The 14643-nt window shown below is 35.0% G+C and overlaps 1 protein-coding gene across 4 annotated transcripts in view; it reads left to right on the top strand.

Annotated features, from left to right (window-relative positions):
* Wdsub1 (WD repeat, sterile alpha motif and U-box domain containing 1) overlaps positions 1-14202 on the top strand; it is a 35060-nt gene extending 20858 nt beyond the window's left edge. For 3 of the 4 annotated variants that reach the window (XM_074070888.1, XM_020157745.2, XM_074070887.1), the window contains 3 exons: positions 348-527; positions 8724-8864; positions 13830-14202. In XM_074070888.1, the coding sequence (XP_073926989.1) occupies positions 348-527; positions 8724-8864; positions 13830-13987 (479 nt within the window). In that variant the 3' untranslated portion in view covers positions 13988-14202. The remainder of the gene's footprint in view (positions 1-347; positions 528-8723; positions 8865-13829) is intronic. The other variant, XM_020157747.2, reaches the window with a different exon arrangement.
* Positions 14203-14643: the final 441 nt, after the last annotated feature.

The following is a 14643-nucleotide window of genomic DNA, read 5'->3' as shown; positions in this document are numbered from 1 at the left end:
TAATTAAGAAAAACTGAGCTGGGAGTGTAACTCAGTGATAGAGTGCTTGCCTAGCAAGTGTGAGGGCTAAGGTTCTATCCCCAGCACCACAAAAACAGGAAAATTTTTTTCTGAAGTGAAAAAAGTTCCATAGGGGTAATATGTAATACATTATTAAATGATGTTAAATTTAGTATATACATATAGTGAGTTAATTTTTGAACTTCTTTAAAGGAAGTTAAAGTAGTGAAATAGATTTAAAGAAATTGCATTTACTTTGTAATTCAAAGTAGGAATGTTTATAAAAGAAGTACTTTGTTACCTCACTTGCCTTTTTTTGTGTGTGTGTGTATGTGTGTATTTTACAGCAAGGAGCACAGAAGATCAGCTGAAACAATTTACTGAAGACTGGTCAGAGGAGGATGTCTCAATGTGGCTTTGTGCACAAGGTTTAAAAGACCTTGTCAGTATTTTCAAGATGAATAACATTGATGGAAAAGAACTGTTGAATCTTACAAAAGAAAGTCTGGCTGATGATTTGAAAATTGGTAAGATTAGTGAAAAATTAGGCGGTCTTAAAATCAACATTTAAGTGCTGTGAAATCGATTAGTTGCATTCATGGTTTCCTTTTAATATTCTAGCACAGTAATTCTGGTGAATATATTTTATGGATTATGTTAGGAAAAAGAAGATATATAACACTTATTTGGGTAACCAAACCTACCCTGTAATTACAATTTTAAAAACTTGTGTATTTTAAAATTGAGTATAACTCTTTGTCACAAAATTCACTCTTTTAAGAGTATAGTATAGTGATATTTTTGTTTCTTCAGAGTTGTGAAACTATCACCACTGTTTAGTTTTGGAACATTTTATCATCTCAAAAAGAAATCTCATATCCTATTCCCCTTTTTAACCAGCCCCTGTGATCAGTAATCTATTTTCAGTCTCACAGTTTTGCCTATTCTTGACTTTTCATGTAAGTACTAATATCTGTCCTTTCATGCCAAGCTTTTTTCCCTTAATATGTTTTTAAGGTTTATTCAGCTTGTAACATGTTATCAGTACTTCATTCCTTTTTATGACTAATAATCTATTATATGGATTTTTTACTTTTGCTTATCCAGTTACTAGTTAGTTACATGTTTTAGCTGTCACGAATAATGCTTCTATGAATGATTGTATACAAGTTTTTGTGTGAGCATCTGTTTTTCAGTTTTCTTAGGTGTATAGTTAGAAATAGAATTGGTGGGTCACATGGAATTCGATGCTTAACATTGGAGGAAATTGCCAGGCTATTTGCAATGCAGCTGTGCTGTTTTACAGTTCCATCACCAATGTATGAAGCTTCCACTTTCTCCATTTCTCACCAATACTTATTTGATTTTTAAATTATAGCCATCTCAGTGGTTGTGAAGTGGTTTCTCCTTGAGGATTTTATTTACGTTGCCCTGATGACTAATGATATTGTCTCAATTCATTTGGGTTGCTGTGACAAAAATACTATAAACTTAGGTAGCTTATAAACAACAGAAGTTTATTTCTCACAGTTCTGAAGGCTTAGAAAGCAAATGTTGTGTCTAGTGAGGGATCGTTTCCTGGTTTGTGGATGGTCTTCCCATTGTGTTTTCACTTGGCAGAAGAGGAGCGCTCACTCTCTGAGGTCTGTTTAATAATGGCACCGATCCTATTTGTGAGTGATCTACCCTCATGGCTTAATTGGCTCTCAAAATCCCCCTGCCACATACCATCTTTGTTGAAGACTGTTCTCCTTTTGATTTGTCTTGATGCTCTTATTGAAAATCATGTATCCATATATGTGAGAGTTTATTTCTGGACTCCTCTAATTTTCTGTTGATTTATGTCTATTATGCTAGTACCAGACTGTCTTGATTATTGTAGTTTTGTAGTAATTTTTGAAATTGGGACGTATATATCCTCCATCTGTGTTGCCGTTTTCAAAATTGTTTTGGCTGTTCTGCGTCCCTTGTGTTTCAATATGAATTTTGGGATCAACTTGTAAGTTTCTGTATCTGACTTTGATAGGAATAGTTTTGAATCTATAGATCAATTTGAAGGTTGTTGTCATTTTAGCAATATTAAGTCTTCTAATCCATAAGCACAGGATGCTTCTCTTTCATTCAGGTCTTAATTTCTTTCAACAATGCATTATAATTTTCAGTGTACAAGTCATTTTTAAGTATTCAATTCAGTGATTTTTCGTATATCAGAGATGTATATTTTCTCAAAGAACTCCTGTACTTGTTAGCAGTATTCCTCATTCTTTCCTCTCCCTAGACTCTGGCCACCACTAATCTACTTTCTGTCTTTGTAGACTTGCCATTTGGAGATGTCTTGTGAATTGATTCTTCATACAATATGTGCCCTTTGTGTTTGGCTTCCTTAGTTTAAAATACTTTAAAGGTTCATTTATGTTTTTGTATGTTTCAACTTCATTTCTTTATCACTGAGTCATGTTGTATGACTGTCCAACATTTTGTTTATTCATTCACCAGCTGCTGGGCATTTAAAGGGCTAATTTAAAATTTAAAATAGCCAATTTTTGGCTATTATCTATAAGGCTGCTATGAACATTAGTGTACAAGTTTTGTGACTGTGTTTCTATTTCTCTTGGGGACATAATTAGGAGGGAGTAATTCTTTTTAACATTTGGAGAGCTTTAGGACTATATTCTAAAGGAATTGCATCATGTAACATTTCCGTGAGTTGTGTGTGAGGGTTTGTTTCTTCACATTTTTGTCGCCACAATGATTTTTCACATTCAACTATTAATCCCCACCAAACTTACTTAAATATTTCAATTGGATTTGGCTCTGATAATTACGTGGCGACAAAAATGTTGCACATTCTTTAGTAAATAACAGTTTTGCTTTCTGCTTCTTAAAGTATGAAAAGTTGGTAAACTCAAATTAGATGCAAAATTAGAAAATACACTAGCACATTTGTTTTTTCAAACCATTCTGAAGTTTTGGGTTTTTTTGAGATGATCTTACTATGTAATCCAGGCTGGCCTCAAACTGCAATCTTTCTGACTTAACCTCCTGAGTGTTGGGATTACATGCATGTGCCACCATACCCAGCCAGTCTGAAGTATCTTAAAGTTTGTTTGTTTATTCTGCAAAGTGTTTACTCTAAAGGCTCAAGAAGCTAACTTTAATCTTCTACAGGTGCTATTTTAAGCTACAGTGAATTTCTTTTGGTCTTGAATTTTTTTTAATTTATTTTTTTATTCATATGTACATTGGTCTTGAATTTTAAGAAAAATAGATTCTTAAAATAGTAAATTGGGCTAATAGAGGATTAAAATTGGGATTGAAAATAAAGGTAAGAGACAAACTAATGATTTATATGGTAGTGAATTTTACTTTTTATATGCATAACTGTTTTGCTTGTATTTGCTTACATAGTATAACTGTTAAGGCAGTTTCTAATGTCAGCATAAAAAAATCTGAATTTGCTCAACATTCAGCATATGGAGAAAGTTGATTTATTGTGCAATATAATGTATATTGAACTGTTAGAGACTAAAGTAGTATACCCATTAAGTGTGACACAACTACTGTCAAAGAATTGATCAGTCTATCAAACCATTTATCAATAGGCCTTTTGTAAATACATAACTTTCTTTTTTGTAGTAAAAATAATAGTAAGGTTTATTAAGAAAGAAATCTAGTATAACAGGACAAAAGTAAGGAGAAATGTAAAAAAGAAACATTTCCTGCTCCCATGTAGGAAATGGGAGTAGAGACTCCATAAAGGATCGTTCTGCATACTTGAATTTCTGAATTCTGATTTAACCAAGGATAATAGTCATTTTCTAGGATAGTTAATGAAAACCTAGGGGTACAATAGCCCTAGAGGTTTAGTTAGAAAATAATTCCTTATATCTAGTACTACATTTACATGAGAAATGTTCAACCTTGATGTTGAGAAGGGTATGTTTTCAGACCTTTGTAAATACATGACTTTATGACACTACTGTAGTATTTAATATCTCATTCAGAAACATGAAGTATCAGCTCTGTGCAGGTGACTTAGGCCTCTAATCCTAGCTGCTCAGGAGGCAGAGATCAGAAGGATTGCAGTTCAAAGCCAGCCCAGGCAAATAATTCAAGAGACCCTATTTGGAAAAATACCATCACAAAAAAGCACTGATAGAATGGCTCAAGTTGTAGAGTGCCAAGCATGAGGCCCTGAGTTCAAACCCTAGTACCACCACCAAAAAAAAAAAAAAAAAGTATGAAAGATGAAGAGCATGAAAGTCAATTTTTGATATGCTACTAGGAAAGCAGTGAGTCTACTAATTGACCACATGACTTTCATGTACATATTTGCCTCAGTTTATAGCTGGGTCTTTGGAGTATTAAAATGCTACATATCTTGGAGTTTGGAATTAATTATAAATGATAAAGGCCAAGGAACTGTTCCTTATCATGTCAGTATTTATGCTTATGCTGAAATAATCATTAATCATACATTCTTAATTGGGAATGAGATTTTTTTCAAAGGGTTCACTTTTATATGTTTTCTTTCCAAGAAATCATAAAAGCACACAAGACATTTTCATCATTTTGTAATCTGCCACGATTTATCAAGTGTTAAAGACTTAGTCACCAGCAGCTTATGGCACTATGGTAGGACCTAATGGAAGGAAGTTAGGTCATTGGATACATGCTCTTGTAAGGGATATTGTGCCAAATCTTTTTCTGTTTCTTGCTTACTGGCCACCACAAGGTGAGCAGCTTTCTTTGCCTCATAAGCCCACCATGATGTTCTTTCTTTGCTACAGGCTCAAGGGCAACAGGTCAAGTGGCTATAGATAGAAACCTCTGAAACTGAGCCAAAGTAAATTTTTCCTCCTTTTAAGTTGTCTTGGATATTTTGTCACAGTAACAGAAAGCTAACAGATGATTCAAAAAAATATAATAAAAATTCCTTTTTAAAGCATTTTAAGACAACTTCCTTTATATCCTCAGATTTTGAAAGTTTTATGTTTCATTTCTTAGTAATACTTAAGATTTTCACTTGTTACATAGCTAACTATATATCGTTAAGTAATTGCACACTTTTTTATCTTTATAATGATTAAAGTGAAACAGTCCCTTCAAATCTAGTTATTGTGCACTGACCCACTACTGGATTGGGCATAACCCTTCCAGTTCAGCTGCCACTCTTAAGTTTACCTACCTCACTTTCTACCAAGTACTTTTGAACATTTCGGTGTCTCCTCCTCTCAGGCCCATCAGATGTCTTGTTGCTTCCTTCCATACAGATGTCCTCTGGATGTTGGTGGTTTGTCCTCGCCCATTTATATTGTGAGGTTCATGAGGATACCTTGCTAGCTTTCTTTGTTGAAAGTGTCTGTGGAATTTGCTTTTGCTATCTAGTTGCTCAGTTTTTAATGTGGAGATTCAGTAAATTTAAGAAACCTTACTGCTGCCAGGTGCTGGTGACTCATACCTGTAATCCTAACTACTTGGAAGGCTGAGACTGGGAGGATCATGGTTCAAGGCTAGGCTGGGACCATCTCCAAAATAACAAAACCAAAATGGATTGGAGGTGTAGTTCAAGTGGTATAGTGCCTACTTCGAAGTGTGAAATCCTGAGTTCAAACTCCAGTCTCACCAAAAAAACCCCAAAAAGCAGCAACAACCAGAAACAGTGCTACTGTTTCTCCCAAGTCCTTTAAAAAAATTCCTACCCTACTTAATAGTTGTGTTTCCCTTTCCTTTCCTAATTTAGTTTTTATGTCGTCTCTTGGTATTTTTATTTATAAGTATTTAAAATAAGATATTAGAATTTATATTTTTTAAAATAAAAAAAGCAAGAAGCTAACTTTGGGTTCTTCTTGGTCCCTGTCAGGGCACTGAAGATCAGACTAAGGTTTCCAGGCTTTAGCACTGTCAGGTTATCCATCCTTCAGCTGATGCTGGCAGGGCTCCTTTGGTAATGCTGCTTGTAAGACAGGATTGGGAAGACTAAGGGCACAAGTAGAAAGGTCTCTTGTCCATTTGTGTACCCTGATCTCTGCTGTGACCTGTCATTTCCCATTTCTTCACTCTGGAACCCAGTTACCTTCTGTTTGCTCAGGGATTTTCACAGTTCAATTTTATATTTAGTTTTATACATTTGATGGTTCCATCAAATTCTCAATTGTGTTATCATTTCTAGAGTTAGGTAAGGGGAAAGGAGGAGGGTACTGGAGCTGGTGGCCCATTTTAACTTGTTACAGTATGCTACCTTTCAGGACTATAGTAAATAATACCCAAATACCACCATTCCCATACCAAGGATTTACTAGTCCTCAGCAGGTAAGTGTCCTTTCTTTCTGAGCAATTAAGTTTATAACACTTCTCCCTAACCCTCACTCACAAAAAGAGATATTTGTTTCTCCTTTAGCTCTGTGGAAACAATCTGGTAAATACTTCCCTAAGGGGCAAGGTGAGCTCCATTTTTAAATGACATTAAAAGTGCCCAAGGAGAACACCCAGTTTAACCTTTTCTTGTCTGGGGAAGTTTGAATTAGGACTTTTAATAGTCTCTATTACAAATATTTTACATATTAGTGTACATATTTTTGACAGAAAGGAAAATGCAGTTTTTTCAGAATATTAATTGATCTTATTTTCTTGTTATAAATTGTATAATTATTCCTTTAAACAGGATGACTACTGTCTAATTATAAACATATTCTAGAAACACTCTAGAGACAGTCCTGACAGTTTAGCAGTCCTGTTGGGGTAGAGAAGTTTTACTTGAGAAATTATCAGAAAGCATACCCAGTCACAATGAGTTTTCTACCATCTCATCTTTGGTACTTTCACCTCAGTATATCTTGATCTGATCAAAGCCTTCAGTCTGTTGCTCTTACTTACCTATTTAAGTGATCTATCTCTATTCTCATTTTCATTTTTAAAGTCCATGACCCATCACTGTAACTCCTGTTAAACCCTCCATTTATTTTCTTGACAGAAATAAAAATACCTGGCTTAGCTAACCCTTGGAAAAGGCAGTATTGTGGAAGGAGCAATCCTAGGAAGGGATGAACTCAATAAACTGTTTTTATGACTTGTGGTATTAAGGTCATCTGTTGTGATCAGATGACAATATGCTTGATTTTAGAGATACCCTTTCCTAAGAAGGCACTTTTGTGTTGAAATAGCTTTCTCGCTCCCTCTTTTTTTTTTGGTGGCACCAGAGTTTGAACTCAGGGCCTCTCACTTGCTAGGCAGGAGCTCTTACCACTTGAGCCACTCCACTAGCCCAAGATGGCTTTCTCTTGAATTTAGATAGAGATCTCATAATGTATCTGAGAGAATCTCTGAGCCATAAATATTTTTGCCAGGTCATTCAACAGGAAAATACTGACTTAAGTTGTAGTACTTTTAAAACACATTTTAAAGATCCTCAATTTAGTTTCACTACGTTATATGGGAAAGTCATACTAGGAAAAGCAGTCTCCAAGCAGCAGGCAGTTGCTAGGTTGACATCACATTTACATAAATATGGGCAACAAGCCCAAATAGACTTAAACAGCTTATTGCTGATAGCATTGTTGACCTGGGCTTCATGTTCTAACTGAGCCTCCTTTCCCGAAATTCTCACTGGGGCAGTTTGTGTTTGTGTCACAGCTAAGGAGCTGCAGGCTTATGAAAACCCCAGTATCATAAGGGGTCTGCTGGCAAACTAGTCCAGGACGAAGACATTGTCATTCCACTGGTTGGGAAGGGAAGCTGCTTTCTGCCTGAGAAGGGGACAGTATCCCCAGCCTCCAGTGCTACTTACAGACATCCTTGAAAAGACTGTAAAGATGAAAGATGTCTTAAGATTTGTGTAAACATCATGGAGAATTACCTCCCCGTAGAAAGCAAGCTGGTTTGGCTTAAGGGAACTGAGACTTTTTTTTTTTTAAAATGTCCTGGGATTTGAACCTCACGGCTTCACGCTTGCTAAGTATCTGCTGTACCACTTGAGCCACTCTGCCAGCCTGGGAACCAAGGCATTCTGAGATAAAATTCTCCTACCCGTCCCACCCTAAACACCCCAGCCTAAAGTAGAATTGTCAACTAGTTCTAAAAATGTAAACATCTAATAACACTATACTTCCTAAAATTATAGACTTCCAGTAATTAAAACTTTTTTAAAAATAAGGGTAAAAATGAAAATTGTGCAGTTTTGGACAAAATGAATTTTATTTGTGATTGTGCTTTATTTAAGTATCACATCCAATATTGTTTAAAAATATTATAATATGGACTCCTTACATTAACCTGAACTTTTTTACAACGATTTTTAGGAATTTTTTTGTTCTGCAAATTTAAAAAAATTTTTTTGTGTGGTGCTAGGTATTGACCCCAGGATTTTGCATCTACTAACCACATACTCTACCACTGAACCACATCCTCAGCTCTTGATGTATAAATAAATTGGCCAATAATGAACCTTTTCTGATTTTGTGAAGTGTATTGGTTTCCAGCCACCTGAAATTTTTGAACTTTCAGAATCTAAGGTTTGCAGTAGGCTACAAATTAGCTGCTGACATATTTTAACTATCCAAGTATTCTGTATTACATAGATTCACAGAGGAATTTATAAAAAAATTTTCATATGGCAAAGTAGTATGCCAGATTTTTGGTTGCAGTTGGTAAACTCTTTGTCTGCTAAAGTCTCACATAAAGATTACCAGTAGTTCTCTAGTCCTAATGGAATAATTTCTTTTCAGAATCTCTAGGCCTACGTAGTAAAGTGCTGAGGAAAATCGAAGAGCTCAGGAACAAGATGAATTCCCTTTCCTCTGGAATTCCTGATGAATTTATATGTCCAATAACTAGAGAACTTATGACAGATCCTGTCATCGCGTCGGGTATGTTTGATGGCTACCAAAGAATAATGTAGACAGTTCATAGAAGTTTGCTTAAATGCAGGGGAATTTTCAAAATTCCTGTTTTATTTCTCATAATTGTTTTTGTTTCTTTTTGAAGACTCGTTAGACCTGGTCTAATTGAACACTTCATATTTCATAATAATAAAAGGACAGAATAGGTTTGGAGTTGAGATGAAAGGGTTAAGATTTTAGGTTTCACTTAAACTTAGTGGTGTATATTTAGTTACCAGAATGTAAAAATGAAAGTGTTTTAAGATTGGCTGTTAGAAAAAAAATAAGAGAGCTTATTCTATCATAAATTTAAAGATTATGAAGTACTAGTCCACATTAATTTCCAATTGTCAATATTCAAAAATGTGTATACTTTTTGTATTATCAGTAAGTTCACACTCCATTATGGTTTTTTAACCTGGGCCTAGAACTTAATTGTACACATTTCTGAATATTGTCTGTAATTTTCACTTGAAATACCTTTTGACTTTTGTATTAGTTGGTGTGTGTTTGCAAATCTTTGTATTGTAAATATCTTGGTGCATGTTTCTTTTTGTTGTAACCATTAGTTAGGCTATTTCCACAGGATATGTGCTCCAAAGCAGAATTACAGTATTTTATGAACATGAGACAGGAGAAATTTTATTACATTGCTTTCTAGAATAAAGGAACCAGTTCAGAGTGCTACGAGCTGTATTTTTAAGTGTACTTGTTTTTCTAGTTGAGGGATCATTGAATTTTATAACTTCATTTATTTTTGCTAGTTTAATAGTCATTTGAAACTGTATTTCTTATGCTTCTAAAAAAAGCAGTGAATTGTTCCACATTCTTCCCTATACTGGGTTTTGGCTGTCTTTTCATCCTTCTCAGTCCAGGACATGAAAAGCAACCTTGGTTTTTGTTCCTTTGAATAATACTGAATTTGAGCATCTTTTTATATTTTAACCATTTATGATTTTATCTGACTTCAAGTTCAGTTCTCTTATTTTTAGTTTTTATTCTTTAGTAAGAAATATACTTATGTGAGGTAGTAATTGAGTGCATGCACTGAAGGGCCAAACTCCCTGAATCGGTTTCATTACTTATCTGTGTGAGGCTGTATAACCTCTTTGTGTCTTGTTTTCCTCATGTAAAAAATGGGGATATTAGTACTTACCTCATGGGATTCCTGTGAGAATGAGTTAATATATGTGAGGTACTTAAAATAGTACTTCATGTATATTAACACTCGATGAATGTCAGTTACCTATTTTTATTTCAGGCTATGAAATTTTCTGAGTATAGTAATGGCTATGTATTCTTAGCTTGGTTTGTTAAATCACCTGTTATTTGCAATAGAGAAAAAACAACTTGGGTTAGTTAAAACAAACATAGCAATTTATTAAACGCGAGTCTTAGGAAAAACTAGCACCTGAGAACTTACATACTCAGTGTTCTGTTTATCTATTCAGAGGCTTCTGAATATTCATTTTCTATGTTTAATGTGCCTTTTCCTACAAGATACAAAAACATGACCAGTAACATCTTACATTTCTGGTTTTCATAACCTGAGAGAGACCATTATGACATAAGATCCCAGAGTAAGGACTGATTGAGTCAGTAGCCTGCATCAGTAGTAGTCCTCTATAGGAATGAGGTGGAGGACTATGATATTTGCCCAACTGTGAAGAGGCAGGTTATATAAACAAGGCATGACAGTGCTGAAAGGGAACTTTCCTGGAAGAGTGTGTGCTGACCAAAAAGTATATATCCGCTGCACAGATTTTAACACCTGGATCTAAGTAATACATACATTCAGTTTATGCTTTTTGAATTTTGCAACTGGTATGATTAGTTTTTAGGCTGTTTTGGGAGTGGGGAGGACAAGGTGTCTAGTTCTGTTGCATGGGATTGAAGAATACAAAGGATTTTTTGGGGAATGGTTTGAGATTTTTCTTGTATGATTGTTCATGATTAATGTCAGGTAAATTTCAGTGGACATGTATATAAATGCTTCTTTGCAAAATTTTGATAATTATTAATTTATCAATATATAGCTATCAAGCTTGTCCTTAATACAAGTCCTTTATGACATTGCTGCCCAATAGAACTTTTTGTTATGATAGAAATGTTTTTTTCTCTGCTGTCTAATACAGTAGCTGTATTATAGTGTATTGAGCCCTTGAAATGTGGGGAAATATTTCATTTTGGTTAAATTCTAATAGCACACACATCTACAGTATTGGCCAGCGCAGTTCTGTAGATTAAGTTTGATAATTAAGGTATAATTTACACACTGAAATTCCTCCGTTTAAGTGTTTTTTTTTTTTTTTTTTAATGTCTAAGCAATCTGTCTTGCAGCACTCTGGACTTAGAATTTTATCTAAGTGGCATCAGTAAGGATGAGCTCTTTTGTGTTTGGCTTCCTTTGCTCAGCAGAATGTTTGTACATTGATTTATCTTGTTTCATGTATCAGGGATTAAGTCTTTTATTGTTGAGTAGTGTTCCATTGCATTCATCTAACCCTTAATGGGCTTTTAGGTCTTTTCCATTTTCTGGTTATTATGCCTGAAGCTGCTACCACATTCATGTACAAATCTTTATCTGGACATCTCATTTCTTTTGGTGAAATACTAGGATGGAATTACTGGGTTGTATAATAAGTGAATGTACTACTTTAATTTCCCAGCTGAGAATTTCAGTTTCTCCACATCCTGGCCATTTGAATCCAACAAGTCGTCTTGATGGGTGTGAAGCAATGCATTGTTAGGTAATTAGTAACACAAATGATTTAAAATTGCAGTGTGTTTGTAGATAGGAAAACAATTGGACACTTGTTGCTTAGCTGTTTTGCCTTTTTATTAGGTTCTTGTTTCACAAGATTGTGTCATTTGTAGGGAGACAGTTGTTTTCTCCTATTTCTTTTCAGATGGGCCAGGATTTCAAAAATGTTGTGTCATAGATTTCTGTTGACTTTCTTACTGAATGTCTGTTATTTAACCAAATCACTGAGATTTTTCTCAATGTATCCAGAAATCTACAAGGGTAGACTCTGGAGACAGGCTGCCTGGGTTTAAATCCCAGTTCTATATGCACCTATGTGACCTTGCAAACTTGTTCAGGCCATGCCTACGTTTCTTCAGCTGCAAAATAATCACATTTTGTTGTACAGATGGTATAGGTAATAGATAGTATCCTTTGACAGCATGATATACTCCCAAGTATATATTAAATATTTTTATAGTATATTGGTTTAGATTCTTTGTTGGAAACACAAGTTTTATGTGTTAATTTCATTTTCTGAAGCTTTTGGGATCTTGATCCTGATCTTTGTGTCAGTCAAGTATTACTTGGTGGGGAAGATGTGGTATACTTGGTCTCTTTTTTCTAGGTAAAAAGCTCAGAAGATCTCCAGCTATGCAGGAAACACAAATGGAGGGTCTGGGCCTAAACCCTAGTTGAAAAATACCTAAGGCAGAATGGGCTGGCTGGGTTCAGTAGTAGAATACTTGCATAGCATGCAAAAATAACCTAGAAAAGAACAATGAGGGAGGCTGCTATCAGAACATGTTATAAAGTGTACAAATAAAAGTGTGGTATTATTAGACCAATGGAAAATAATTCTTAAAAATCCAAGCCATGATTCAAGTGGGTTAGGAAATTTACTCAGTGGTAATGATAGCTTTTTAAATCAGCAGTATTCTAACATGTAGAAAAGGATGAAATTGGATCCTTCATATTGTATATGTATATTAATTCCAAGTGATTCAGCAACCAGTGTTCAATGTAAGGCTATTCAGAAGTGTCACAACAAATCCCCCTTGTGCAATTAATGTATGCTAATAAAAAGAAAAAAACCCCAAAAAACCTTAAGTCCCAAGTTTTCCCAGGGGAAAATAGATGAAGTAATAATAATCCATATACATTGAAATCTTCCTAAGAGAAGGACTCCTAGTTTTAAAAACGGACAAAAAATATGGTCAGTTCACAGGAAAAAAAGCAAATGGCTCAAACATAAGAAAAAATAATGTTACATACCTGACATATTACACCACTGATCACCTAGAGATTGGTAACACTTAAGAGTTTGATATCATATTCTGTTGGTGATGTGATGGGAAAAAATTCGCATAAATAGTCCTAGTGGGAATAAGAAATGGAGGATTCCTATGGAATCCATGAGCACGGTATTTTGATTAGCCCACGTGAATGGATCTACCTTGATGCCAGAAAGAACCATAAAGAAATTTTAGATGTCAGATTACATTAGTGAAATACCAGCAGTATTTTCAAACAGTTGCAGGCATTGCAAATTAAAGCAAGTAAGGGGAGCCAAGCTTTCCAGCCCAAGAGAAAGCACTACAAGTATAGAAAGTAATGAAGCAGAAACTCCAGTCTCTTCCCTCTTACATGATCCTCCTGCCTGAACTTCTAAGTGCTGGGATGACAGGCATGTACCAACACACCAGCTTAGAAATTCTAGTCTTTACAGTTGTAAAGGCAAAGACTTTTGCAAGAACATAGTATTATAACATTTATCAGTGGATTCTTGGAGTATGGTGGCATCTTATATCCCTATTCTGTCACGTCCCAGATGGACAAATGCTGGAAAATTTTGCGAAGTTACTCCTAAGGCTCTTTCCCCTTCATCTTTATCCAAATTTATTTTTACTACCACCGTGTCTGAATTTTTGACATGGTCCTGGCTCAGTTGTAGTGGTCAAAGGGACTGAATAAAGTATTATAAGCTTATGATACTGTTCTAGGTAATTTGTGTACAATCTAATCTTAACATATTTATGATGGTAGAATTCCAGCTGCTGTGGCAGAGAGATGTGGGGAGTAAGCAGCATAAGCATGTCAAGAATACTACTTAAATCACAAGAGGTCTTTGTAATGTTTTTATATGCAATTCTTTTGAGTAATCCTAACTTCCCTTTCTTATGTCTCAAATTTGTGTACTTTATTTTTAGATGGATATTCATATGAAAAAGAAGCAATGGAAAACTGGATCAGCAAAAAGAAACGTACAAGTCCCATGACAAATCTTGTTCTTCCTTCAGTGGTACTTACACCAAACAGAACTCTGAAAATGGCCATAAACCGATGGCTAGAGACACAGCAAAAGTAAAATTGTTGGGCTGGGTGTGGTGTCACAATCTTGTAACCCCAGCTACTTAACAGGTGGTCCAAGGCTGGCTGGGGACTCTTATCTGAAAAACAAACTAGAGCAAAATGACTAGGGTGTGGCTCAAGAGGTAGAGCATTTGTCTAGCAAGCATGAGGCCCTGAGTTCAAACCCCAGTAGCACAATACAATATATAATAAAGTGAAATTGTTTATTCACTGATCTCATTTGGTTAATTTAAAGGTAAATACCAACCAGGCATTATCAAAAGCAAAACAGAAGGAAAAAGGTAAGTTTCCAATTTAGTCACTTATGAAAACGATTTCCATTCTTTAAAACATAGGAACTGAATTACACATCTAACCTTATTTCTGTTTTTACAAGGGCAAAAGCCTTTTTGTACTTGTGATAAAAACTATAGAAATAAAGCTTCACTATGACTTTGAATTGCAGTGCCCAAATTTATTATCATTAGGTATAGGTGTATCCCAGATATAACAGGTGTTTACATTCTGGTCAGTAGCCATTCGATAACGCTTAGAAATCTTTGGAAAAGAAATTCTTATAAAACAAAGTGGCTAAAAACTAAAATAACTTCCCAAATGGAAATACCTGTTTTTATATAAATACACATACAACCCAAAGCCAAACACCCCCCA

This window comes from Castor canadensis, chromosome 4, assembly GCF_047511655.1.
Source record: "Castor canadensis chromosome 4, mCasCan1.hap1v2, whole genome shotgun sequence".
Classification (NCBI taxonomy): domain Eukaryota; kingdom Metazoa; phylum Chordata; class Mammalia; order Rodentia; family Castoridae; genus Castor; species Castor canadensis.
This window is presented reverse-complemented; position numbering and strand designations above follow the sequence as displayed.